General features: G+C 44.9%; 1 protein-coding gene across 1 annotated transcript in view; it reads right to left on the minus strand.

Moving 5' to 3' along the window:
* Nucleotides 1-25,322, minus strand: part of OCLN (occludin) — a 47,445-nt gene extending 22,123 nt beyond the window's left edge. The window contains exons 1-4 of the mRNA XM_077288111.1: nucleotides 24,706-25,322; nucleotides 9,421-9,511; nucleotides 7,698-8,364; nucleotides 6,456-6,617 (exon numbers count right to left, since the gene is read on the minus strand). Coding sequence (XP_077144226.1) covers nucleotides 6,456-6,617; nucleotides 7,698-8,364; nucleotides 9,421-9,470 — 879 coding nt within the window. The 5' untranslated portion in view covers nucleotides 9,471-9,511; nucleotides 24,706-25,322. The remainder of the gene's footprint in view (nucleotides 1-6,455; nucleotides 6,618-7,697; nucleotides 8,365-9,420; nucleotides 9,512-24,705) is intronic.
* Between the last annotated feature and the right edge of the window lie 552 nt (nucleotides 25,323-25,874).

Consider the following 25,874-nt stretch of genomic DNA (forward strand, 5'->3'; position numbering starts at 1 on the left):
AATGCTCTGTGTGCACGCCGCTAGACGGGCAAGTTTAGAGAGTGAACTGATAAGCCACATACCTGGCTAATAGTACGGAAACAGTCACCCTTTATTATGGTACTAGCTGAAGAGCCCGGCATTGCCTGGGCATAGTAAATATATGTGGTTAGTAATAGCACCTCACTTCTCTTATTTTCCCATCACGCCTCTCATTTTCCCCCTCACTCCTCTCATTCCCCCCCCAACACTTGTCATTTCGACCTCACATCTGTCATTTTCCGATCACTCCACTATTTTCCCTCACACCCCTCATTTTCCCCTCAGTATATACAATGTTTGTCATCTCCCTTATATATATACACCTGTATGTCATCTCCTGTATATAGTATATACCTGTATGTCATCTCCCCTGTAAATAGTATATACCTGCTGTATGTCATCTCCTCCTGTATATAGTATATACCTGTATGTCATCTCCTCCTATATATAGTATATACCTGTATGTCATCTCCTGTATATAGTATATACCTGCTGTATGTCATCTCCTCCTCTATATACCCATGTCTCATCTCTTTTATATAGTATATACCTATGTGTCATCTCCTCCTGTATATAGTATATACCTGTGTGTCATCTGCTCCTGTATATAGTATATACCTGTGTCATCTGCTCCTGTATATAGTATGTACCTGTGTGTCATCTCCTCTTGTATATAGTATATACGTGTGTCATTTCCCCTGTATATAGTATATACCTGTGTGTCATCTCCTGTATATACCTGTGTGTCATCTCCTCCTGTATATAGTATATATCTGTGTGTCATCTCCCCTGTATATAGTATGTACCTGTATGTCATCTCCTCCTGTATATAGTATATACCTGTATGTCATCTCCTCCTGTATATAGTATATACCTGTGTGTCATCTCCCCTGTATATAGTATATATCTGTGTGTCATCTCCTCCTGTATTAGACCTCGTTCACATGTTATTTGCTCAGTATTTTTACCTCAGTATTTGTAAGCTAAATTGGCAGCCTGATAAATCCCCAGCCAACAGGAAGCCCTCCCCCTGGCAGTATATATTAGCTCACACATACACATAATAGACTGGTCATGTGACTGACAGCTGCCGTATTTCCTATATAGTACAGTTGTTGCTCTTGTAGTTTGTCTGCTTATTAATCAGATTTTTATTTTTGAAGGATAATACCAGACTTGTGTGTGTTTTAGGGCGAGTTTCATGTGTCAAGTTGTGTGTGTTGAGTTGCGTGTGGCGACATGCATGTAGCGACTTTTGTGAGAGGAGTTGTGTGGCGACATGCGTGTAGCAACTTTGTGTGTCGAGTTGTATGTGACAAGTTAGTGTAGCAAGTTGTGTGCAGCAAGTTTTGCGCATGGCGAGTTTTGCGCAGTGAGTTTTATGTGTGGTGCGTTTTGAGTATGTGCAAGTTTTGTGTGAGGCAACTTTTGCATGTGTTGCAACTTTTGTGCATGTGGCAATTTTTCCTTGTGTGCAAGTTTTGCATATGGCGAGTTTTCCATGAGGTGAGTTTTGCATGTGTGGCGAGTTTTGCATGTGGCTAGTTTTGAGCGGCGACTTTTGTGTTTCGACTTTTATGTGGTGAGGTTGGTGTATGTGTGGTGAAATGTGTGCTGAGGGTGATATACGTGTTCAAGCACGTGGTAGTGTGCGGCGCATTTTGTGTGTGTGTTCATATCCCCATGTGTGGTGAGTATCCCATGTCGGGGCCCCACCTTAGCAACTACACGGTATATACTCTTTGGTGCCATCGCTCTCACTCTTTAAGTCCCCCTTGTTCATATCTGGCAGCTGTCAATTTGCCTCTAACTTTTCCTTTCACTTTTTCCCCCATTATGTAGATAGGGGCAAATATTTTTGGTGCATTGGAACGCGCGGGGTTAAAATTTCCCTCACAACATAGCCTATGACGCTCTCAGGGTCCAGACGTGTGACTGTGCAAAATTTTGTGGCTGTAGCTGCGACGGTGCAGATGCCAATCCCGGACATACACACACACACACACACACACACACACACACACACACACACACACACACACACACACACACACACACACACACACACACATTCAGCTTTATATATTAGATATACCTGTAAGTCATCTCCCCTGTATATAGTATATACCTGTATGTCATCTCCTCCTGTATATAGTATATACCTGTATGTCATCTCCTCCTGTATATTATATATAGCTGCATGTCATCTCCTTCTGTATATAGTATATACGTATGTCATCTCCCCTGTATATAGTATATACCTGTATGTCATCTCCTCCTGTATATAATATATAGCTGTATATATCATCTCCCCTGTATATAGTATATACCTGTATGCCATTTCCTCCTGGCTGTCAATTTGCCTCCAACACTTTTCCTTTCTCTTTTTCCCCCATTATGTAGATGGGGGCAAAATTGGTGAATTGGAACGCGCGGGGTTAAAATTTCGCCTCACAACATAGCCTATGACGCTCTCGGGGTCCAGACCTGTGGCTGTGCACAATTTTGTGGCTGTGACGGTGCGGATGCCAATCCCAGACATACACACACACATTCAGCTTTATATATTAGATTACATGCCAGCTATTGAAATGACGGCCAAACATGATACATAAACAAGTGGGTCCCGCTCATGGAAATTCTCTATTATGCCTTTTTAAATAAAAATAATATGGGCACCCACATTTGAAAATACACAAAACTAGATGATGTGATTCTCGCACAAAAAAATACAACAGTGTCTCTTAGGCTGAGGATCCGGGATGTTCCCGGCAGGCAGAGGTTATAACCTTTCAAGGTGGACAACTAACCAATGCTGTGGCATTTCAGAGACCCCCCAAAAAACCCACACTTTAAAAGCTGCTGGGGACTAGTCAGACATACCTGACTGAGATCGTACAGCCAGTGCTTGATACATGATGCCCAATCCACAGGTAGCATGTATCAGCTGTCAGGTTACCTTTAAAGGGAACCTGTCAGCATGACTTTGCTTAGTGATCTACAGTCACTGTCAAGTCGGCACTGTTATACTGATTAAAAGGATACCTTGGTTGATGAAATCAGTCTTGTGGTTGTTTAATCTGCATTTGTAGTTTTCCATTAATGAGACTCTCGTGCTCCATGCGGTCTGTCAGGGGAAGGTGGGGATTATTCATGTAGTGCTCTGCTTCCTTATTCATCTGTATGGGCTTATGACAGGTCACTGATCCCTCTCTGTCGTGCCCTCTATTTTACATACTGCATATAATATTGTGGGATTAAACAAAAAATAAAAATGTAAACTTCAGCAAAATGGCGCATGCGCACTAACATCTATCTTTTTTGTTTGCAGATAGAAGCTACTGCGCTAGCGCTGCAGGCTGCATCATTTTATTGGAGGAATTTTTTTTTTATTTTTTTTTTTAAACTTCAGCAAAATGGCACCAAAGGCGGCATTTGCACAGTGGCATCTATTGGCAAGGGATAGATGCTACTGCACATGCGCCATTTTGCTGAATTTTAATTTTTTCTAACCCCCCAATATTCTATGCAGCATGTAAAATAGGGGGCAGGTCACTTAAGGTATCAGAGACCTGTCATAAGCCCATAAGGATTAATATGTAAGCAGAGCCCACCCCCCACCCTAGAGCATGAAAATCTCATTGAGGGCTCATTCTCACATGCGAGAAACTCTGATGAGTCTCGCACGTCAATACCCGGCACTGCACCTGGCACTTGGATCGGAGCGTGCGGCTGCGTAGAAATACATGCAGCCGCACGCTCCGCTCCTGAGTGCCTGGTGCAGTGCGAGACTCATCATTTTAATCAGTATAACGGCACCAACCGGACAGTGTCTGTAGTTTACTGAGCACAATCCTGCTGACAGGTTCAATTAAAATCCCAAATGTCACAGTACGATTTTACCCCTTTCTGATAAGGCCTTTTACTTTCCTGGACACAGACTGAAATGTTTTACAGAAAAATGTGAATTATCCATGTAGGATGAACAATTAACACTTCTGCAAGGACAGTAAAAATGTTACAATCTATGCCATCAGCCATGCACACACACACACACACCTTCCAAAACCAGGATGAATAAACAAATACTTTGCAACTAAAATCAGCAAATTTTAAAGAAAAAAAAAAGTCTGCAGCAGATCAGTATTTATTACAACAAAATATGCAAAAATACTTGAAAAGATTTGCATTTTTCTAAGGTGTGTTGCAGTAGCAGACGAAGTAAACAATCACTAAACAGGCTATATAAATCATTTAAAGGGCCACTTTAAAGTACTGCAATACTGGTTTAACAGGTATCTATTGATACTGGCGCCTACAGGGCAAATTTCCAGGAACTTAATTTCATGCTGGAGGGAACAACAATATTAATACTGATACTAATTGGAATTCACACATCAACATTTTTATCCTCTTATATTATTATAGCATTGTGTACTGACAATTGCTCATTTTGCCCTTTGTAGTGCAGTGGCTTTCATGACAGTGCGGTAAAGAGGAGATCCATGTTAGTCCAACGAAAACTTTTTTTTTTTTATTCTTTTTTTTTATTTTCGCAACTTAAAAAAACTCAAACTTTATCCTCCAGTTTGCAGTCAAATCATCCACAAAAGTGCATATCAAATCAGCTGCTGTGGGCAACTGCACCGCCGTATCACTCGTGGGTGCGTCTATGGCTTTGCCTTCTCTGGCCTGTGTTCAGGCTCACGCAGACCTGTCCTGCATAGAGCCTCCTGCTCTGATGCTTGCAAACCAAATACTTACACCCAATCTTCAATTGAAAGGATAAATGGTTATCGTGGACATGGGCCTTTCCCAAGTTCTGGAGTGGAGGGAGAGAGCCATCCCACTACCATCCTGCAGATCTCGCCAAAAAATAAAAGCCCATATCAGGTTTTCTTAAATCTGACTTGGTCAAATAGTTTGACCAAATCCACACTCTTATTATGCATTGTAGCCACAGCTGGGGCTGTAATCACAATGTACTGCAGCAGGTTTAGTATGCCTCTATGCGCATCCTGGGGGACAACGACCCTCATGTAGGAATCCCCTCACTGCCTCACACCTTTTACACAGCTAATTCTTCTGTTTTCCACTAGGTCTATGACATCACGTAACTAAAAACACACTAGCTGAGACTTTCAAAGATTTATGTAGAAACAGGAGGTCAATTTTCCCTGTATAAGTCATGAGTCACTGCAAAAATCCCTGACAGGGGGACAAAAGAACAGTTGGGTCAGGAGTTGAGGGGCATCATAAATGCAGGGACAACAAACTTTGTTTCTACACTGAGCAGAAAACAAGAGAAGAATTAGCTGGGTTCAAAGGCAAAATAAGCAATTGTAAGTACACAGCGCTATATAATATGAGGAATGCAATACATTAAAGAGGATACAAACTTTGATGGGAGGAGGGCTTCTTTAAAGAGGTTGTACAGGTTATCAGCATTCTTTTTCGAACGGAACGACGCCCGCACATGCACAACAGTGCTCCATTCATTGGCCCAGATTCATCAATACCAGCATTGTTCGTGCTGGTCTTGATGAGAAAGTGTGCTGGAGTCTGATGCTCTTGATTTATTAGGAGGTGCACACCCCTTCATGAATCCAGTCTGAAGTGTTGGGCGCCTTACCACAAACTTTAATTGCAGTAATAGAATTTGACCAGTAGTATTGCCATACCCCCCATCTCCGCTCCGGCACTTTGGCGGATTTCGACAAAGATGGCACATGACCGTCAAAAGTTGTGAAGCTTTAGTGCAGCCTCATGTAGAGAAAAAAAAAAAAAAAAGTTGCAGCTTTTTATGTGAGAATTCTGTTGTAAAAGCTTTGATGAATTAAGTCCATTGTCTTTTGGACAGGCCAAGATAGCTAACCTCTGTCCTTTTTTATTCCATCAGTCCCATAACCAATGCATAAAGCAGTAGTGTGCATCATTGCAACTTTTTTTTTTCCTTTTTAATGGTCCACTACCCATTCTAGAGATTAATGGGAGTCTGCACAAGCAACGAGTTATCATCAGTCCTGAGAAAGGGTGATAAAGCTTTCCAAACTTGGCAAATTAATATAAATCACTAAAGAAGCGCCAAACCAGGACTTAAGCCCCCATACATGGAACATTACACCAATGGCGACCAAAACTGCCGATAGTGACAGCTTCTGCCAAAACCCACGTGCACTGGGACCTTTTACAACAGCTCATCGGAGGGAGCGTTTGATCGGATATGTCCAATTTCAGACTCTCGGGGAGAACAAAGCGTTTGGCAATCAGCTGCCACATATCTGGCAATCACTTTCTCATACAAAACAGAATGTTCCTGTGTATACGAGACCCGGCCGAGACGGCCCTCTCCAATCCAATATGTATGGGTGGCCTTATGCAATTACCCCGGATTGCTGTGAAATCATATAGACCCAGCTGTTTTGTGATCTTACCCACTCCTCCACGTTCGGATCTCCCTGCTCCTCAAATGGAGTTTTCTTCCATAAAATGTTTGACTTCCCGTACGAGTTGATCTTCCTCCTCGTTTTCACAGAAAAGAATATGATAATGGCAAATGCCACAACGATCAAGAACCCCAGGACAATGGCAATTGCCTATAAAAGTAAAAAACAAACAAAAACTAAAATAAAAGTTAAAGGTTTAGTTTAAAGATATTCGCTATACATGGATGCTGGCCAAATACGTAAAACGGTCATAATTATCTTTATGAAAAAATAATAATAATGATTCTCCAGTCTAATCCAACTCTGTGGCATGCACATCAGATACCTGGGGAAAAAAAAAAATAGAGTAGAGCAAAAATGCTGGTCCTTTTAGCCTTGAAGAGCTCCACTATCTCACCTTGTAAAGTGCGACACAAGAAAAAAAAAAAAGGGGGGGGGGGGGGGGGGGGTGTCATATATCCGGAATGGAAAGGTGCAGGGCAAAAAGCAGGATTTAGGATTACAGTATATACACAAGGGGGAAAAAAAAAAAAAAGGTTTAACATATGCCACTGAATATATTCGAAAAAAAAATATATATATATATATATATATATATATATATATATATATATATATATATATATATATATATATATATATATATATATATAGTTCCAGGGATAAAGAGTCGTGTATCGACAGTTTATTTCTGCACAATGGCCGGGGAATTATGTTAAGTTTCTAGAATTCACACATCAGCTCACCCAAAGTTCAAGAGCTCTTGAACAAAATCTTACGGGGGCAGTTTTGGGGCAAGAGTGGGAGCTGCAGATTGCCAAAAACTATAACAACCTCCCCCCCCTCCAGACTGGGTGGTGGTCTTGAAGTGGATATCCACACACTCCGCTCACACCAGCTTTCTCCTGGGGAAATAAAAAATCCTGCTCCAGCATAAAGATATCCACATTTAGAGATCTGGTCGATTAGAAAGTGCATCCGTGAGTAATTAGACCAAGAATATTGTGGAAATGCAGAACAATTATATGCTCTACCGCATTCTTTTCACTCAACATCTCAGCGGTACAAACACTACTCAGAAGACTATACAAGAGGCAAATATCCTTCCCCGAAAGAATCAACAGGATAGTATTACTGTTCTAAATTCAGTTTTGGATATCAGTTTAAAGGTTGCCACCATGAAAACAAATATCCAAATCTGAGATTTTCACATTTGGCACACATTCTTACCTCTTGTGGTTCCACGACACAGTAGTGATAGAGATACTGATTAACAAACACCCCAGTGGTTACAGGAGAGTAGAACTGGCTACATAAAGATACAATCTGGTTGTAGAAGGCCGATCCAGATGCTTGAGCTACAGGATTTACTCCTATGGTATAGACAATCGTAGCAATGAAGACCAATCCTCCCATGATCCCGCTGACGATCAGGACAATCAGGTAGAATCTTCTAGTGGTGGACATCTGGGTTCTTGTTACAGTCATTACAAAGATTACCATACCACATATGAAGCAAAATGCAGCCATAGCAAGAATGAAACCTTTGGCAGCACGAGGATCAGTGTAGTTCCCTCCATAAGCAAAGCCATAGCCCGATAGTGAACTTCCATAACCATAGCCATTGTATGCACCAGAATAACTAGAAGACCCTCCTAGGCCATATCCCATAGACTGTCCAGTGATGTCCAAGTCCCATGGTAACGTGGAAGCCACACATGCAAAGATTCCCACACACATCACCACAATGAGAATGGACATTATCTTGATGATTCCTGGTGGAGAACTCCACCTGTAAAAGTGCTGGATTTCATCTTCAGGGTAATAGGAGTATGCAGGCTGTGAGGGCATCTTCCCTCCGTACAGGTCTTGGCTGGGGGCATAAATGGATGGCTTGCTGCAGAGAGAGAGAGAGAGAGAGAGAGAACATGGGGTTAGAACAAGAGAAAACAAGCCATTTTCACAATTTGGGTCAGTTGCAAAGTCATTGAATCATTAACCATTTTTCTTGATCTGATAACCAGACACTCAACTTCATGAGCAGGGCTCAACTTTTATTCTACACTACTTTTGGATTTATTTATTTTTATTTTTCTACCAGTAAGAAGGGATGGTTATTTATCAAAATTAGGCATTATCACCAGCTCTAACCCCTGTGGCTCTGGTGGGACAGGAAGCAATGAGAACTTTGGTCACCTGAATACTGAGGCCAGATACTGTTTGCAGCAGAAAAGGCAACAGAGGAGGTTAAAAGCAGGAGCGTACACCTTATTTTATTACCTCATGCCCATCCATCCCTTCCTCCTAATAAGTCTATGTTAAATTTGAAAATCTCTCTTTAAGAAACAGTAATCATTTGGACAAAGAAGGCAGACATGATGGAATCTGGTGCAAGATGATAAATAAGTCATGTGTGGATCATAACACATTATGTTCTCCAGTGCCCCATAGCTGACAATGCAAGTGAAAGAAATGGACTGCCGAAGGAAACCTTAGAACGTAGTAATCCGAGAGGCTCAGGACGAGAGTCTGTGTAGGGCCTCTTGCCTTACTGAGTAGACTGTAGAGGTACTGAATAATAAAAGGTTTAGATTTGGGACGGCAAAACCTAGTAAGCCAAACTGTATATTGTATTTTCCATTATATATAATAAACCACTAAAAGTGAAAGAAAAAAAAAAAAAAAAAAAAAAAAGAGTGAAAGTAATGTACAAAGACCATTACGTTCCGACAATAATAGCCATCTGCTGGATTCAATGCCAAGTGTAAAAACAAAAATTAAAAAAAACCCTATGTTGCCCAATGCTCTGTGTGACCCTGACCCACGAATACAATAACTGGTACATGTGCAGGGCCACACACTTATCACTGATTCATTGCTTAATAGGCAGTTTCCCAGAGTTTGCTGCTGTACCAAGTAAACATTTGATAAGCATTGCAAAGTGGATACATACTACTCATCTGGTCGATAAGGTGGCGGACTTTCAAACGGCCTGGAAGACATCTCTGCGAGCAGGGAGGATGGTCACAGAATAAAAACTTTAGCTATAGAAAGAAAAACAACAATTAGTTACAAGAAAAAAAAATCTGTTACATATAACCAAAGTGTCAATACCCAAGTACAATAAGATCTTCAGCACACAGACGGATAGACAATATGTGCAGCTCACTGCTAATTTAAAAAAAACAAAAAAACAAAACACACCCAAGGGGGCTATAACAACTAGTCAGGATAATGGGTAGTGCCATTGACAGTATTTCTTTTCAATTTGTGGCTGTATCATGTATACAGAACCAGTATGGCACAAGTAGAGCTGAATACAATTACTTTTTTCAGTTTGCTTCAAAGTCCAACTATTTTATGCACTATACAAGTTTTTAAGGGTTCTGTTAACCATGGGAAAAATACTACATTAGTGATGAAATTTCCAAAAGGAAAATAATTTTAATTGTGCAACAGTCTCAGGGGAGTTGCTTTTTTTGGGGTCTTTAAAAACTTATGTTTTGGGTAGAATTCTCCAATGATACAGGATGTTCTGCTATTTTGTGTGGTAAAACATGAGAACACAATGAAAACCTGATGGCCCCAAGCTTTGGGGACGGTCGTTTATGACTGTTTGTATTACTTGACTGTTGCGGAATTGCTGGGAATTTCTTGCTTCACTCATGACTAAAAACAGAATTTACATTCAGCAGTTTTCACCAATACAAGGGGAACTAAACCCTTTAGATTTTCATGAAGCTGGAAGACTTTAGAAAAGACAACAGCAAATATAAATAAATATATACGGTATATATATTTTTTTATTATTTTTTTCCATTAGCCAAGACCTGATTACATTTAATGTCATCAGTATATTGCAAACAATGAGCTGACTGTATAGAGATAGACGTCAACATTAGTTAGAACAAAAGACCTCCTGAATTAAGGTACCGATATCGTTTCGTTTGACACGCAGCAGCGATCAGGATCCTGCTGTGATGTCGCTGGTCGCTGAATAAAGTCCAGAACTTTATTTGGTCGTCCGATCGCTGTGTATCGTTGTGTTTGAAAGCAAAAGCAACGATACCAGCGATATTTTACACTGGTAACCAGGGTAAACATCGGGTTACTAAGCGCAGGGCCGCGCTTAGTTACCCGATGTTTACCCTGGTTACTAGCGTAAAATGTAAAAAAAACAAACAGCACATACTCACATTGCGTCCCCTGCAGTCTGCTTCCTCCTCTGACTCAGCGCCGCAAAGTGAAAGTGAAAGCAGCACAGCGGTGACGTCACCGCTCTGCTCTCACTGTACGGCGCTCAGTCAGTCAGGAAGTGGACGCAGGGGGACGTGAATGTAAGTATGTGCTGTTTGTTTTTTTTAGATTTTACGCTGGTAACCAGGGTAAACATCGGGTTACTAAGCGCGGCCCTGCGCTTAGTTACCCGATGTTTACCCTGGTTACCAGGGGACCTCGGCATAGTTGATCGCTGGAGAGCGGTCTGTGTGACAGCTCTCCAGCGTCCAAACAGCGACGCTGCAGCGATCGACATCGTTGTCGCTATCGCTGCAGCGTCGCTTCGTGTGAAGGTACCTTTAGTCGAAAGTCCTAACAATTGACTTGAGCACGCAGCACCATTATTGTTCAGGTAATAAGCATAAGCACCTTGGAAATTGTTACCTCTCCAATATTAGATTCCGACTGGAACAAAAGCCACTGTAATTTTCCAAACAACAAACTTCATCAAGATTAAACTAAAAGCAAAATCTGTTTATAAGACACAGCCTTCACAAAACACAGAAACAACAGCACAAGGCTATGGAGAAAGAAAATAAATGTTGCACATGGCAATAATACAGATTCCCATCTACACTCAGTAGTCAGATCAAACTGGTCTTCTGGGTCCAAATGACTAAATGTCCAATCACCCAGACCTGCAAAAATCAGCAGCATAATTTGTGATCTTACAGCCAGGGACGTGTGATGCTTTCCCCAATGGATTTCTGCGTTTCTGGTAACATTGTATACATTTTAATTTGCTCTGCTCCCTTCTAGCCTGATTAATGCATAAAGGGCCCGGATTCATCAAGACCGGCATTGTTCCTGTTTCGATGACAAGGCATGGTGGACTCAGACCCTCCCGATTCACGAAGAGGGGCACGTCACTTCATGAATCTGGAGCGTCTGACTAGTGGCGTACACCTCTGTGCTCCAAGCCAGAAAGCTCACTCCAGTCATGAATCAGAGGAGCTGTGGAGTCCCAATCCCATTCTACCCATTTTGGTGGAGCTGGGAGAAACATGCACCAAAAGTCACAAAATTTAGACATAACTCAGAGTTGCGCATAAATTTTGTGACTTTCCAAAACACACACCAGGAATGTGGCATGAAAGCATTGATAATTTGCACCCATAACATCTTTACTAACGTCACTCATATGACCAAATTAGCACAGACATATCCTAGGCAAAGTTTCAGCACAATGCGAGTGCCTCACAGGTGCAATACGTTACTTCCCCTACATAAAGGTTCTCACCCTCCAACATCTTGAATCATTCCAAAAAGTAACACATGGATAAAGGAAACTGCTGCAACCTGAAAAAGGAGATTTTTGTGTACTCACCGTAAAATCTCTTTCTCTTAGCCTCTAATTGGGGGACACAGGACCATGGGACACAGGACCATGGGTGTTATGCTGCTGTCCACTAGGAGGCGACACTATGCATAATCTGAAAAAGATTAACTGTGGCTCCTCCTGTGCAGTATACACCCCTGGACGGCATCAGCCTTCTCCAGTTTTGTGCAAAAGCAGTAGGAGGAACGTAAAATGAATAACATAATTATGCCTGTAAGAAGGCAACTATGTACGAGCTCAAGAAACAATATGAGAACTCAACAGTTACAACAGCCCGGAAAGGGCAACAGGGTGGGAGCTGTGTCCCCCAATTAGAGGCTAAGAGAAAGAGATTTTACGGTGAGTACACAAAAATCTCCTTTACTCTGTCGCCTCATTGGGGGACACAGGACCATGGGACGTCCTAAAGCAGTCCCTGGGTGGGAAGCAATGGACGAATATTGTGCAGACAGGCCCGTACACTTAGGGCACCGCCGCCTGCAGGACACGTCTACCCAGGCTCGCGCCCGCTGAGGACTGGGTATGAACCCTGTAGCGTTTAGTAAACGTGTGTAAGCTAGTCCAAGTGGCCGCCTTACACACTTGTTGTGCCGAAGCCTGGTGCCGAATGGCCCAGGAGGCCCCTACCGCCCGTGTAGAGTGTGCCGTAATACCGGCTGGAAGAGGAGAATTCTTAAGGCGGTACGCCTCTTGTATGGTGGATTTGATCCACCTGGCAAGAGTAGCTTTGGAAGCTGGCATACCCTTGTGGCCGCCTTCCGGAAGGAGGAAAAGGGAATCAGACCTCCGGAAGGACGCAGTCCTAGACACGTATATACGCAAAGCCCTGACAAGGTCAAGCGTATGCAGAGCCTTCTCCATTCTATGAACCGGAACCGGACAAAGGGATGGTAGTGAAATTTCCTCATTGAGGTGGAAGTCAGACACAACCTTCGGGAGGAAGGATGGGACCGTACGAAGAACTACCTTGTCCTGGTGAAATGCCAGGAAAGGCCGTCTGCAGGAGAGTGCTGTCAGTTCAGACACCCTGCGTAGCGAGGTGATTGCCACCAGGAAAACCACCTTCTGGGAAAGAAGGCGGAGCGGGACCTCCTTAAGGGGTTCGAAGGGTGGTTCCTGCAATGCTGTCAGGACCAGGTTGAGGTCCCACGTTTCTAGTGGTCGTCTGTAGGGGGGAACCAATCGGGAAACCCCCTGAAGGAAAGTCCTTACTTGCGGCTTGGTAGCAATGCGCTTTTGGAAAAGCACTGAGAGGGCTGACACCTGGCTCTTAAGCGAGCCCAATGACAGCCTGGCCTCCAGACCCGATTGAAGAAAACCAAGTACTTTGGGTAGGGAATAAGGGAGTGGGATCTGGCCACGAGATTCGCACCAGGTAAAGAAAGCTTTCCAGGTACGGTAATAAATCTTGGCAGAGGCTGGTTTCCGTGCTCTGATCATGGTTCCAATGACATCTACCGAGAGCCCTGCCTGGGTCAGAACCCAGGTCTCAAGGGCCACGCCGTCAAATTGAGAGCCCCTGAGTTCTGGTGGTAGAACGGCCCTTGTGATAGAAGATCGTGGCGGTCGGGGAGACGCCAGGGGGCGTCTGCTGTGAGTTGTACGATGTCGGCGTACCATGTGCGTCTGGGCCAGTCCGGTGCAATGAGGATGGTTGGAACTCCCTCTTGTTTGATCTTCCTTACCACTCTGGATATCAGGGGGAGAGGTGGAAAAATATACAGAAGCTGGAACTGGGTCCAGTCCTGAACCAGAGCGTCTGCTCCGAGCGACCGCGGATCGCGTGTTCTGGCAATGAAGTTGGAGACCTTGGCATTGAAATGGGATGCCATTAGGTCCACATCCGAGGTCCCCCAGCGGAGACAGATCTGTTGAAAGATTTCAGGATGGAGAGACCACTCTCCCGAGTCTATTCCTTGTCGGCTGAGGAAGTCTGCTTCCCAGTTGTCCACACCCGGAATGTGGACCGCCGAAAGGACCGACCCCGTGTCCTCCGCCCAGCGGAGGATATGTGACACTTCCCGCATCGCCTGGGTACTGCGGGTCCCCCCTTGATGATTCACATATGCCACAGCCGTGGCATTGTCCGACTGTATCCTGATGTGAGAGGCTGCCAGTAAGTGATGGAAGGCCCTCAATGCCAGAAGGATGGCACGAATTTCCAGGATGTTGATGGGCATGGTCGCTTCCGCTGGGGACCACCTGCCCTGTGCCCTGTGGTGTAGGTGCACCGCACCCCAACCCGTCAGACTCGCGTCGGTGGTCAGAACCTTCCATTGACCTGAGAGAAAGGATTTCCCCTTTGCTAGCGAGGTTGGCTTGAGCCACCAGTGCAGGGACCTCCTGGTTGACGACGTTAGCTGGAACTCCCTGTCGAGAGAGAAGGGATTCCTGTCCCAGGACTTGAGAATGGCTAGTTGGAGAGGTCTGAGGTGAAACTGGGCAAATGGGGCGGCATCTATTGCTGCTGCCATCTTGCCGAGGACTCATGGCAAACCGGAGAGATCGAGGGGGTTTGCGAAGGAGAGTGCGAACTGCTAGTCGGAGGGCCAGTGCCTTGTCCTTGGGAAGGAGCACTAGACCCCTGGAGGTGTTGAATAACATTCCCAGGAAGGTCAGGGACTGACTCGGGGTTGGTGATGACTTTTGTAGGTTGATTAACCAGCCCATGCGACTGAGAGTATCGGTTGTGATTGAGACGCTGAGCTCGCAGTCCTTGAAGGTGGGAGCCTTGATGAGTAGATCGTCCAGGTATGGAACGACTACTATGCCTCTGGAATGCAGGACGTCCATGGTTGCTGCCATGACCTTGGTGAACACTCTTGGAGCCGTGGCGAGTCCAAAGGGGAGAGCCACGAATTGGTAGTGGTCCTGGCCTATTGCGAACCTGAGAAACCTCTGATGGGCAGGTGCAATGGGTATATGCAGGTATGCATCTTGTATGTCTATGGAGTCAAGATATTCTCCCTTCTCCATGGACGCAATGATGGACCGAAGGGACTCCATGCGGAAGTGACGGACCCGTACATATTTGTTGAGCTGTTTTAGGTCTAGTATGGGCCGTACGCTGCCTCCTTTCTTGGGAACTACGAACAGATTGGAGTAGAACCCTCGGAAGCGGTCGGTCGTGGGTACCGGTACTATGACTCCTGATTGATAAAGCGAGGAGACCGCTTGGTGGTAGGCTCGAGCCTTGGCTGGCGGTTTTGGGGGGACAGAGAGGAAGAACCGGTCCGGTGGGTTGGAGGTGAAGTCTATTTTGTATCCGGAAGACACTAGTTCCATGACCCACCTGTCTTCTGTAATAGGCAGCCAGACTTGATGAAAGAGCAAAAGTCGGCCGCCTACTGGTGTGGTGTCTTCCGGAGTCCGTGAGTCAAGAGGAAGAGAAAGTCTGAGATTTTCCTCCTCTGGGCTTAGACTGGCCTGCTTTTGACTGCCAGGTCTTGTCCGACCTTTGCGTCGATCGTGAGTTGTCCCTGCGTGGGGAACGGTTACGATTTTGTACTGGTCGTGAGACGGACCAGCCGGAGGAATTCCGAAAGGATCGGAATCGAGTTTGGATACGCTTCTTGTAAGTGCGTTTAGGTTTCAGTTGGGGAAGAGAAGTACTCTTACCCCCTGTGGCGTTGGATATCATAGTGTCCAACTGTTCACCGAAAAGTCTCCCACTGAGGTAGGGGAGGTGCGTGAGGGACTTCTTTGAGGCTGCGTCCGCTTTCCATTCCCGCAGCCAGAGGATACGCCGAATCGTGATGGCGTTTGATGCTATCCCCGCAACTCCCCTTGCTGAATCTAGAGCTGCATGGAGCATGTAGTCTGCTACAACAGCAATTTGAACCGCTTGGTCCGACAGTTCAGGAGCAGATGCTTGGAAGGCTTGTAAATTCTTTGCCCAGGCCAGGATGGCCTTGGCAGCCCAAACTGAGGCGAACGCGGGAGCCAGGGATGCCCCTGCTGCCTCGAAAATTGAACGAGCCATGCGTTCTACCTGCCGGTCTGCTGCGTCCCTTAGGGTTGAGCTATCTGGCAGTGAAAGAAGAGTCTGTGCTGCTAGCCTGGAGACTGGGGGATCCACTTCAGGTGGATCTGTCCATTCCTTGGTGTCCTTCTGTGGGAAGGGGTACCTCGCCTCCAGATATTTGCGATTAGCGAATTTTTTCTCAGGCTGTGAGAGCTGTTTTTTAAGGATCGCCTTAAACTCTGGGTGGTTAGAGAAAACCTTAGGCGGCTTCAGAGGTCCTTCAAAGGAAATCTGATGTTCTGGGGCCTCTGGTGGCGGATCAGAAATGTCCAACACCCGATGGATGGACGATATTATGTCCTCAACTAGCGCTGTATTGCTAGGAGGGATTGGGATCAGGGACCCCTCCGTTTCCCTGTCTGAGTCAGAGACGCAGATGCCTTCCGAATCCTGTGTATCACTGAGGCGTCCCCTGCTGGGTGAGCTGGGGAGGAGGCCTTCTCTGGTTGGGGATTGCGGAGATCTGCAGTGTCTGTCCCTGGAATGGGACGGTCTAGATGACCTGGAGCAACGGTGTCTCTCCCTAGAGGGGGATGACCGTGTGCTATGGGATGACGCAGATGGACTTGATCTATGGATCCGCTTGCGTCCTGACCTAGACGTGAATGTGCCAGGGTCATCTTGTTCCTGAGTCAAGCTCTCCCTTTGCTGGGTAACGGTCATAGCCGGGGCATGACCCTGCAGAGCCTGAAGCAATGTGGAAGTTAGGTTATCTATAGACTGCGTCATAGATTGCGATATCTGAGTAGCCCATTCCGGCGTGGTATTAGACACCGAGGTATTGGCAGGGGCTTCTTGAGGCTGTGACACAGTAGTTTGTATACAGTTCTGACAATGCGGGTACGTGCTACTACTGGGGAGAGCGGTCCCGCAGGCTGTGCAGAATGAGAATGCATAATAGCAGTTCTGCCTGGTTCTCTTAGACCTTGAGCCCGGCATAGTGCACAGAGTGTAGAAGTGCTGCCAGCAGATGGACCTTACAGGGGTAGAGAACCTACAGGGGAGCCTTATAGGTAATATGGATTCACAGCTGAGTAAAAATAACCCAGCTGTGATCTTACCCCACCAGTGTACCCCTAGGTCCAGCGCCGAAAATCCACAGTCCTGTGCCCCCCGGAGACTGGCTGCCTGGTCCTGGTCCAGCAGACCGGGAGATGCAGGGTTAATCTGCAGCCGAAAATGGCTTAGTACACATTAGTAGGTGTTGAATAAACTTACAGTTTTTACCCAGTTAGTTTTGCCGGAAACGACCCTAGTTATTTTTCTGTCAGGTGTAACCATCAACAGATATGGCACCCACTGGTTTCTAATTACAGCAAGGGATACATCTATACCACCACCAGCATGAACAGCTCCAACCTTCCCCCTCTCCCCTACCATTGTGAACACTTGGCAGAGATCACATGGGCAATCTAACCAGTCTGCAGCTATATGGAATGCAGTGACCCATTGTGTACCAATACCCTTCTATTAAACCCAGCATTAAAAAGAAATTGTCCAGCCAAAAAAAGAACAAAGCACATAGAAGCAAAAGAATCCAACAACTTAAAGACGTGATTAGTCACATCGCAGATACCATTCTGATGCTACCCAAGTCCCCACAGCATTTACTGCTTGAGCTCCCTCAAGAGCACATGGAAGGACTGCATAGTCCTTGATTAGCCAAGGCAGTAGTCAGCCAGAAATTGACTGAATAGGTTAAAATATAACCAGTCTCATTTTAGTTTTCAAAGTTAGACAAGAAAAAAAAATACATCTTTTAGATACAATATTGTTAACAGATTCTGCTGACAAATATTTTGTTGATGTCAAAATTGACACCCTGTGTAGAGGCAGATCTCTGATTTCAATAGGAGGTGGAGAAAGGGAGGGTTGGACTGAAGATTAGAAGCGTTGGCCAACTCCTGGAAGGAGATGAAGGTGGATATCAAGTTATAGAAAGATTAAGGATTGCATAGCTGATCGTACAGACACATCGAAAGCTCTATAGACCGACCAGAAAGAACTGACTGAATTTCTACAATGCTGTCTCTACACTTGAGGGTCCATTTTGTTTTTTTTAAATAGGGCAGGTGTTAAGGAGCCATCAGACACAATGTGTAGGATTTGGATGAGCCAAGGGTTGGGCAAGTTTTCTAGTTTGCTAGGCTCAGAACTCGATTTTTGATAAGCCTGCAAGTTGTGCCTAGGTCACATCAAAACAATAGTTCTTAAAAACCACTTCAGCTCTGCAGGATTGCTGCATATTTGATGTGCTAAGAACACAAAAGCTCCATGAAACTACATTGCTCTATTGGTAAGAGTGACAAGTGGCAGCAGATCAGGTTGTTGTGGACAAGGAGCATTCATACACTAAGGGTATGTGTCGACGGTCCAGAATCCCAGAGCTTTGGACGCAGCGGACACCCCTCTCCGCCCAAAGCGCTTCCCCCTTTCGTACGCGCGGTGATTCCGCCTGTGTTCATTGAATCACCGCATCCTATACATATACAAAAAAAGGTTGCACTCTATCGTGCCAAAACACGTCAAATATGAAATACATGAAATATGAATAGCAAAATGGCTTTTGAACATTAGGAAAATTTTTTTTTTTGTATATTATATATGGAGGTAGCTGCTCCTGGTATGCACCTATTCACAGAAGTTTGGATGTGCCAGTCGTTTTTCTGTCATTTCAATGTTAGCTAAGGCTACTTTCACACTAGCGTCAGACGAACAAAACGACGAATTGCATCGTTGCGACGTACCGACGCTAGCTGTGAATGCGCCGCACAACGGGGGAAGCGGATGCTGTTTTTCAATGCCTCCGCTGCCCCATTGTGAGGTGCGGGGAGGCGGGGGCGGAGTTCCGGCCGCGCATGCGCGGTCGGAAAAGACGGGAACGACACATCAAAAAACGTTACAAGCAACGTCGTTTTTTGCGACGTGCGGCAATGCGTCGCTAATGCAAGTCAATGGAGAAAAAACGCATCCTGCAAGCACTTTTGCAGGATGCGTTTTTTCTGCAAAACGACGCATAGCGACGTGCAGTGCACGACGCTAGTGTGAAAGTAGCCTTACTGACTGAGCACTCCTCCCGTCACCATGTGGTTTTTAATTACATCTAGTCACACTTGGTTCCGGCCAACCCATATGTAGGCTTTGCTGAGAGAGGTGTCCATATTCACCCAAGCATACAGACATTAGCCTTCGGTAAGTGTTCACATTTGGACAGGGAGGTCAGGTACCCATCAGTTTAAATGAGACCACCTTGACGATGGTTGATGGGCTCACAATATTTGGCCAAATTCTGTGCTAAGCGTCTCAAAAATTTTTTCCTAATGTTCAAAAAGCCATTTTGCTATTCATATTTCATATTTGACGTGTTTTGGCACGATAGAGTGCAACCTTTTTTTGTATATTATACGGTATATGGAGGTAGCTGCTCCTGGTATGCACCTACTCACACTAGTTTGGATGTGCCAGTCGTTTTTCTGTCGCATCCTATACATAGACTTATTTATCTTGCTGAGGCTGAGCGTCTCCGCAAGATAAATAGACATGCTGCGGTCTAGAAAGACACGCCACATGTTCGGCTACGCAGGTCTGCTGCCTGCGTGTTTGTACGCATAGTTTAGATGGGATTTCTTAAAATCCCCTCCACTCTGCTGTAACATCTGGACGCTTCAAATACTGAAGGAATACGCCACGTGGAAACATAGCCTAAGAATATTATCCCCAATTGGTAATACATAATTATATACAACTAATCTATGAAAAGCTTAATCGAGATCTAGATTAGTATGAAATACAGCCGTCCTGGTTGTAATATCTCATGCAGGTGTTTAACACTAGGCTTTCCACCTCCTCATGGTCAGCTTAGACAATAGGTCTATAAAAAGCTTCATAGAGAAGCAATGGCTGCAAACATAACATTCCTTTGCTCTATTTTCCTAAAGGAACACACCAAGAATCCTGCTGTGATCATCAGAGCCAAGACTGTAAAGAACCAAGTGTGCATTATACTTAGAGGAAGAAGGAGCGGCCTCTTTGTGGGGGGTTTCCTGACATCAAATGTGCCAACATTGTTGTATGTGAACACTTTAGCTAAGGAGAGGTTACAAATTATTTTATCGTATATTTAAGGCTGTACCATGCTGTATTAGTCGACAAGCGTACAGGGATAAGCCTTCATCCCGATCAGGAGATCAATGCGATTACCAGCCAAAGGAATTTCAGTACTCGGCTGCCAACTATGAAATTTTACACAGACAGCATTATTGTAAGAGCCCAAAACCTAGAAACACACTCAGGGGAGATTTCATTAGAAACTATGCGGCTTTCTCGCAGGTTTGAAAACAAACTAGATGCACGTGACTTGTGACGTTTCCTTGGGCCATATACGGTACTTTCATGCTTCCTTATTGCAGATTGTCGACATTTTTACAGGGTAAAGTTCGCTTCTTCGCATTGGGACATTCAACTCAAGGTTTAGTCATTGAAATCTGAGTCGCAGGAGATTGAGAAAAACAAGAGATCACAATATTCTGAACAGCTACGGCTCCTCGTACATCTATGCGGCCATAGACACAATGTGTCACACATAGGATCATTAGGTCCGAGGCAGCAAAATAATTGGAAAAAAGTCTTATAATATTATATATAATAGAGAAAAAAAACACACTGGCGCCAACGCTAAGGGAATACTTGCTGCTCGGATAAAAGAGGTACACGTAGACTGTCTCAGATTAAATTCATCCTAAAAATTACATATTGTGCCCTGAAGTCCACATAAAACTAAGAATGCCTACATTGACCATAATTAATAGACAGTGAAACAAGAAAAGTATTCGTTCTCCCAACTGGCACTAATTCCCCACAGGTGTGGTAAAGGTGAACTGGAAACCAGTTCTGTAGTTCACTCACTGGGGTTGAGTTTGAGGGGTAAGAATTCAGTGTTCCCCAACTCCGGTCCTCAAGAGCCACACACAGGTCATGTTTTCAGGATTTCCTTAGTATTGAAGTGACGCAATTTTTGAATGTCCAGGTGATACAATTTTCACCTGGGAAATACTGAGGAAATCCAGAAAACATGACCTGTGTGTGGCTCTTGAGGACCGGAGTTGGGGAACACAGAGTTAGATGAATGTCCCAGCAATAGAGTCCCAAGTTGAGAATCCAGAGGAAAAACTTGAGATCTTTAAGCTTTTGGCACACGTGTTAATGAAGATTTTTCTTAAACTAAGCCACACTCCAGCACACAGTAAATACCTTGTAGTCTTCCAACATTGGTATACCTGGATAACTAAGAAGGTGACAATTCTTTCAACAAACAAAACATGGCTTCTCCAATTCCTAGCAATCTGCGGTTACTAACATGGAAATGTAATGTTACATAGTGGCCATTAAATAAAAATGATACATGGATAAGCTGGATCTACCAACTCCAAGCACCTCCCAAGCAGTAGATCCCCCTTCCACCACCCCATGTTTATGAGGGCTTAGTCCTTTTTTCTTTAAATTTAAAATACATTTTCTGCTACGCAGACATATCACAACAGGGAAGTTCTTCAATTAATGATCTGATCAAGCACAGCATTGAAGGAGTAGATTTGTGCAGGAAAGCAAGTCAAGCGAGATATAACAAAGAACAAAAGACCAAAAACATGTTGCGTGCGTCAGTCTAAGTTGTTGTAGCAAAATAACAGCTTCAAAAGCAGGAGCAGGCACGAACTGAAAAAGACTGAATGAACGGCTACCACCATGGTTATTGGAATCTAGATGATGTGACAACACGGATTATCTGGCTTTTCTCAGGGATCCTGTGTGCTTGGAGATCATTGCAATTTACTAAACACTTATATTGCTCAACTGTAAAACTCACTTAAAAACAAACTGTTCCATTGTCCATCAAATTAATGGGGACCAAAAAAAAAAAAAAGGACTCAGAAGTTATCCACTCGTGTCTTTAGCGAAAGGATGCAAAAAAAAAAAAAGGAACGCTATATTCCCCTTACATACATAATGCACAAGGCGGCTGTTGGACAGCACTTCGCCCCTTAAACAACACCTGTCAATTTCAGACTTTTCTTTCTTTCTTTGATATTTTTGCCTTTGACAAGATCTCTCTCTGCATGTCCAATACTGCTGGCAGGAGGCAAATGGACCTCAAGACCAGAAAAGCGCTTGCGGCCATTTTTCTTCTGTTCAGTGAGAACGCGTGTCCATTCCCGAGTCCCCATCACTTTTAAGGTCTTGTGTCTCTAACATGCGGATAACACTACAGGCAGTATATTTACTATAGAGGACAATTTATTTTAGTAGAGTATATATTTTGTGTAAAAAAAAAAAAAAAAAAAATGACATTACTCCGCTTGGAGCTAATCCATGTGACAGCGATGTAAACCTGCTGTATATTTACTGGTTAGAGGAGAAAAAAAATCCCAACTTTAGTTTGGGGAGCAAACTTTAGGATCCGTTCACAAGTTTGAGATTTGCTCACGAATTCAACGCTGGAACCTGCATCGATTTCTATGACAATTCGTGTCCCGTTCAGGTGACGCGTTTTTGTGCAACCAAGATCACCTGCTGCAGAGTTTTGCCAAGAAATCTGTATTTCATCAATATAACGGACAACGTCATGGAGCAAATTCTGTATAATGGGGACCGTCAGAGCTGCTGGTGTCCAGCACGCAAGGTGTGAGGGAATGAATAAGGGTAAGTGCATATGGCGTCTTATTTCAGGAGGGGATGCTCCATAACCCACCTAAATAAACGCTAAGAAGAATGAACACATGAGCTGCAATGCAAAACAACTTGCTGTGCACATGGTCAGTCTTCTAAAGCTTCAGGTTTCCAAAGACGAGAAGCCATTTTAAGCAGTGACTTGACCGTTGTTCAGGCGGCTTCAGCTTGGATGTCGCTGTTCACTAGCTTGTACAATACACAAAAAAAACAAACAAAAAAAACCAAGAACCCCACAAGAACTGACCGAAAAGACACTAAAGGGAAAAAAACACCAGCGTTCCCTGAAGCGTCTTCTACTTGATAGAAGAAGTGGTGTGAACTGTGTTTATGTACTAGAGCCATAGCTTCTAGAGGTGAACGACGTCCCTCATGGAGGCACAAGGACTGCCTCCACGGCCATAAAGCAGTACTACGTGTGCCCCCAGATAGGGTCCATATAACAGACCCCTCGACATTCACGGATCATGCCGTGTAAACAGTGACTGACAAGTAGTAAATATTACGTGTGACACCGTCAGATGCTCAGGACGTGCCCGCACCTGTAAGGAAGAGTTTGCTCGCTGAGGATTAGTTATCTTATTTTTGCATCTATGACCAAATGTAAAGCAAACCCCAAACAAACAGCGATGGGCTCCGTCCCAAGGGATACATCTCCTCCTCCGCTGGGATCAGTTCTCGGCTTTAGTAGGATATTTACTAAGAAAACATGGGCGAAGAATAATCCAGAAATGTGAACAGACAGGTGCACTCTCCAGCAAGGGAACAAAGAAAACCCAAAACAAATATGGACGTAGATTGTAACAAGCACACAGCACTGATCCCACAATCACATCCCCCAGTGCAGGACCCCATCATCTGAGAATACAAAGTCACAAGCAGGTGACCCCACCATCACATCCACCAGTGCAGGATCCCATCATCTGAGAATACAAAGTCACAAGTAGGTGATCCCACCATCACATCCCCCAGTGCAGGACCCCATCATCTGAGAATACAAAGTCACAAGCAAGTGATCCCACCATCACATCCCCCAGTGCAGGACCCCATCATCTGAGAATACAAAGTCACAAGCAAGTGATCCCACCATCACATCCCCCAGTGCAGGACCCCATCATCTGAGAATGCAAAGTCACAAGCAAGTGATCCCACCATCACATCCCCCAGTGCAGGACCCCATCATCTGAGAATACAAAGTCACAAGCAAGTGATCCCACCATCACATCCACCAGTGCAGGACCCCATCATCTGAGAATACAAAGTCACAAGCAGGTGATCCCACCATCACATCCCCCAGTGTAGGACCCCATCATCTGAGAATACAAAGTCACAAGCAGGTGATCCCACCATCACATCCCCCAGTGTAGGACCCCATCATCTGAGAATACAAAGTCACAAGCAGGTGATCCCACCATCACATCCCCCAGTGTAGGACCCCATCATCTGAGAACACAAAGTCTCAAGCAGGTGATCCCACCATCACATCCCCCAGTGCAGGACCCCATCATCTGAGAATACAAAGTCACAAGCAGGTGATCCCACCATCACATCCCCCAGTGTAGGACCCCATCATCTGAGAATACAAAGTCACAAGCAGGTGATCCCACCATCACATCCCCCAGTGTAGGACCCCATCATCTGAGAATACAAAGTCACAAGCAGGTGATCCCACCATCACATCCCCCAGTGTAGGACCCCATCATCTGAGAATACAAAGTCACAAGCAGGTGATCCCACCATCACATCCCCCAGTGCAGGACCGCATCATCTGAGAATACAAAGTCACAAGCAGGGATCCTACTATCTGATCTTCTATCTACAGGAGGGTTTGTGATTACATCCTCTGGATCACACAAGATCAGGAGACTTCTCACCTCTATCAGCAGCCGAGGGCTCCTCAATGTCCACACAAGAAGGGGGAAACTTTCCACGCCACCAGGCAGAGCTGAACGTTCTTCTCCACAGTCCCAGGGACTTCTGGAGGCTCAGTCCTGGCGCTGCCTCCCCTTTCTCAGTGCCTCTCCCCTCCCCCACACCCCGGGGAGCCGGGCGTGGCGTTGGAGCTGTGTACACCTGAAACTCGGCAGAACAGGTTTCGCTGCGCGGCCGGCTCCTCACTCTCTGCAGGGACCGGTTTCATGGCCGTGTACAACCTGCTGTGTGTGACTGCAGCCTGAGCCTGGCTGAGAGGGACATGACAGGTGCAGCTGACATTGCACCTCTGAGCTCCAGGTCACCATGTGTGCAGCAGGAGTGGCGGGAAACATGGCGGCTCGTAGAAAAATGGACACTATTACAATGTGGTGGAAACAATTGGAGAAATGTAATTATTTAGGACTCGTCTCCATAGTGTTTGCTTTTACTGCGGCACCTATAAAAAAAAACACCACAGAAAGAGGCTTTCTCATGAGTTGCTCCAGTTTTGCATCGTCTTTTGGCCGTGCAGATTTCACACAGGGGCTCGGACACCACCCAATAAACGCCATAGCCCAACTCTAACCACACCAGGCTGCTAACTATAAGGCGGCAGTGTATTATGGGTTACATAAGAATTAATAACCAATAAAGCTAAAATGAGCTCCAAATGTAAATGTCAATTAAAAAGAGCCCATGTCCACCCAGGCTTAGGCTGCTTTCACACATCAGGTTTTTGCCGTCAGGCACAATCTGGTGAATTTTGGGAAAAAACAGATTCGGGGTGGGGAGAGAGAGAGAGATTTTCCAGAATGGAAAATGCATGATTTCTTGAAAAAAACAGAATTGGTCGCCGGATTCCATCATTTCACCTCACGTTTCATGCGTTTTTTGCTGGATCTGTCGCTGTGCGTTTTTTCGCCGGACAGAAAAAACGTTCCTCTGTACGTTTTCTCCTTCTGCCGGAAAACTAATTTTCAACAGATCCTGCAAAAACGGATGAAATGTGAGGCCGTGAGTTTGTTTTCATCATATTTCCACAAGTATAGAAGGTTTCTAGAATTCGCCCTTTTCTTACTTTCGACTCTGCAAAAACTCTTACTGTTTCACTTATTCATTCTCGTCTGGA

This window comes from Ranitomeya variabilis, chromosome 1 (assembly GCF_051348905.1).
Source record: "Ranitomeya variabilis isolate aRanVar5 chromosome 1, aRanVar5.hap1, whole genome shotgun sequence".
NCBI lineage: Eukaryota > Metazoa > Chordata > Amphibia > Anura > Dendrobatidae > Ranitomeya > Ranitomeya variabilis.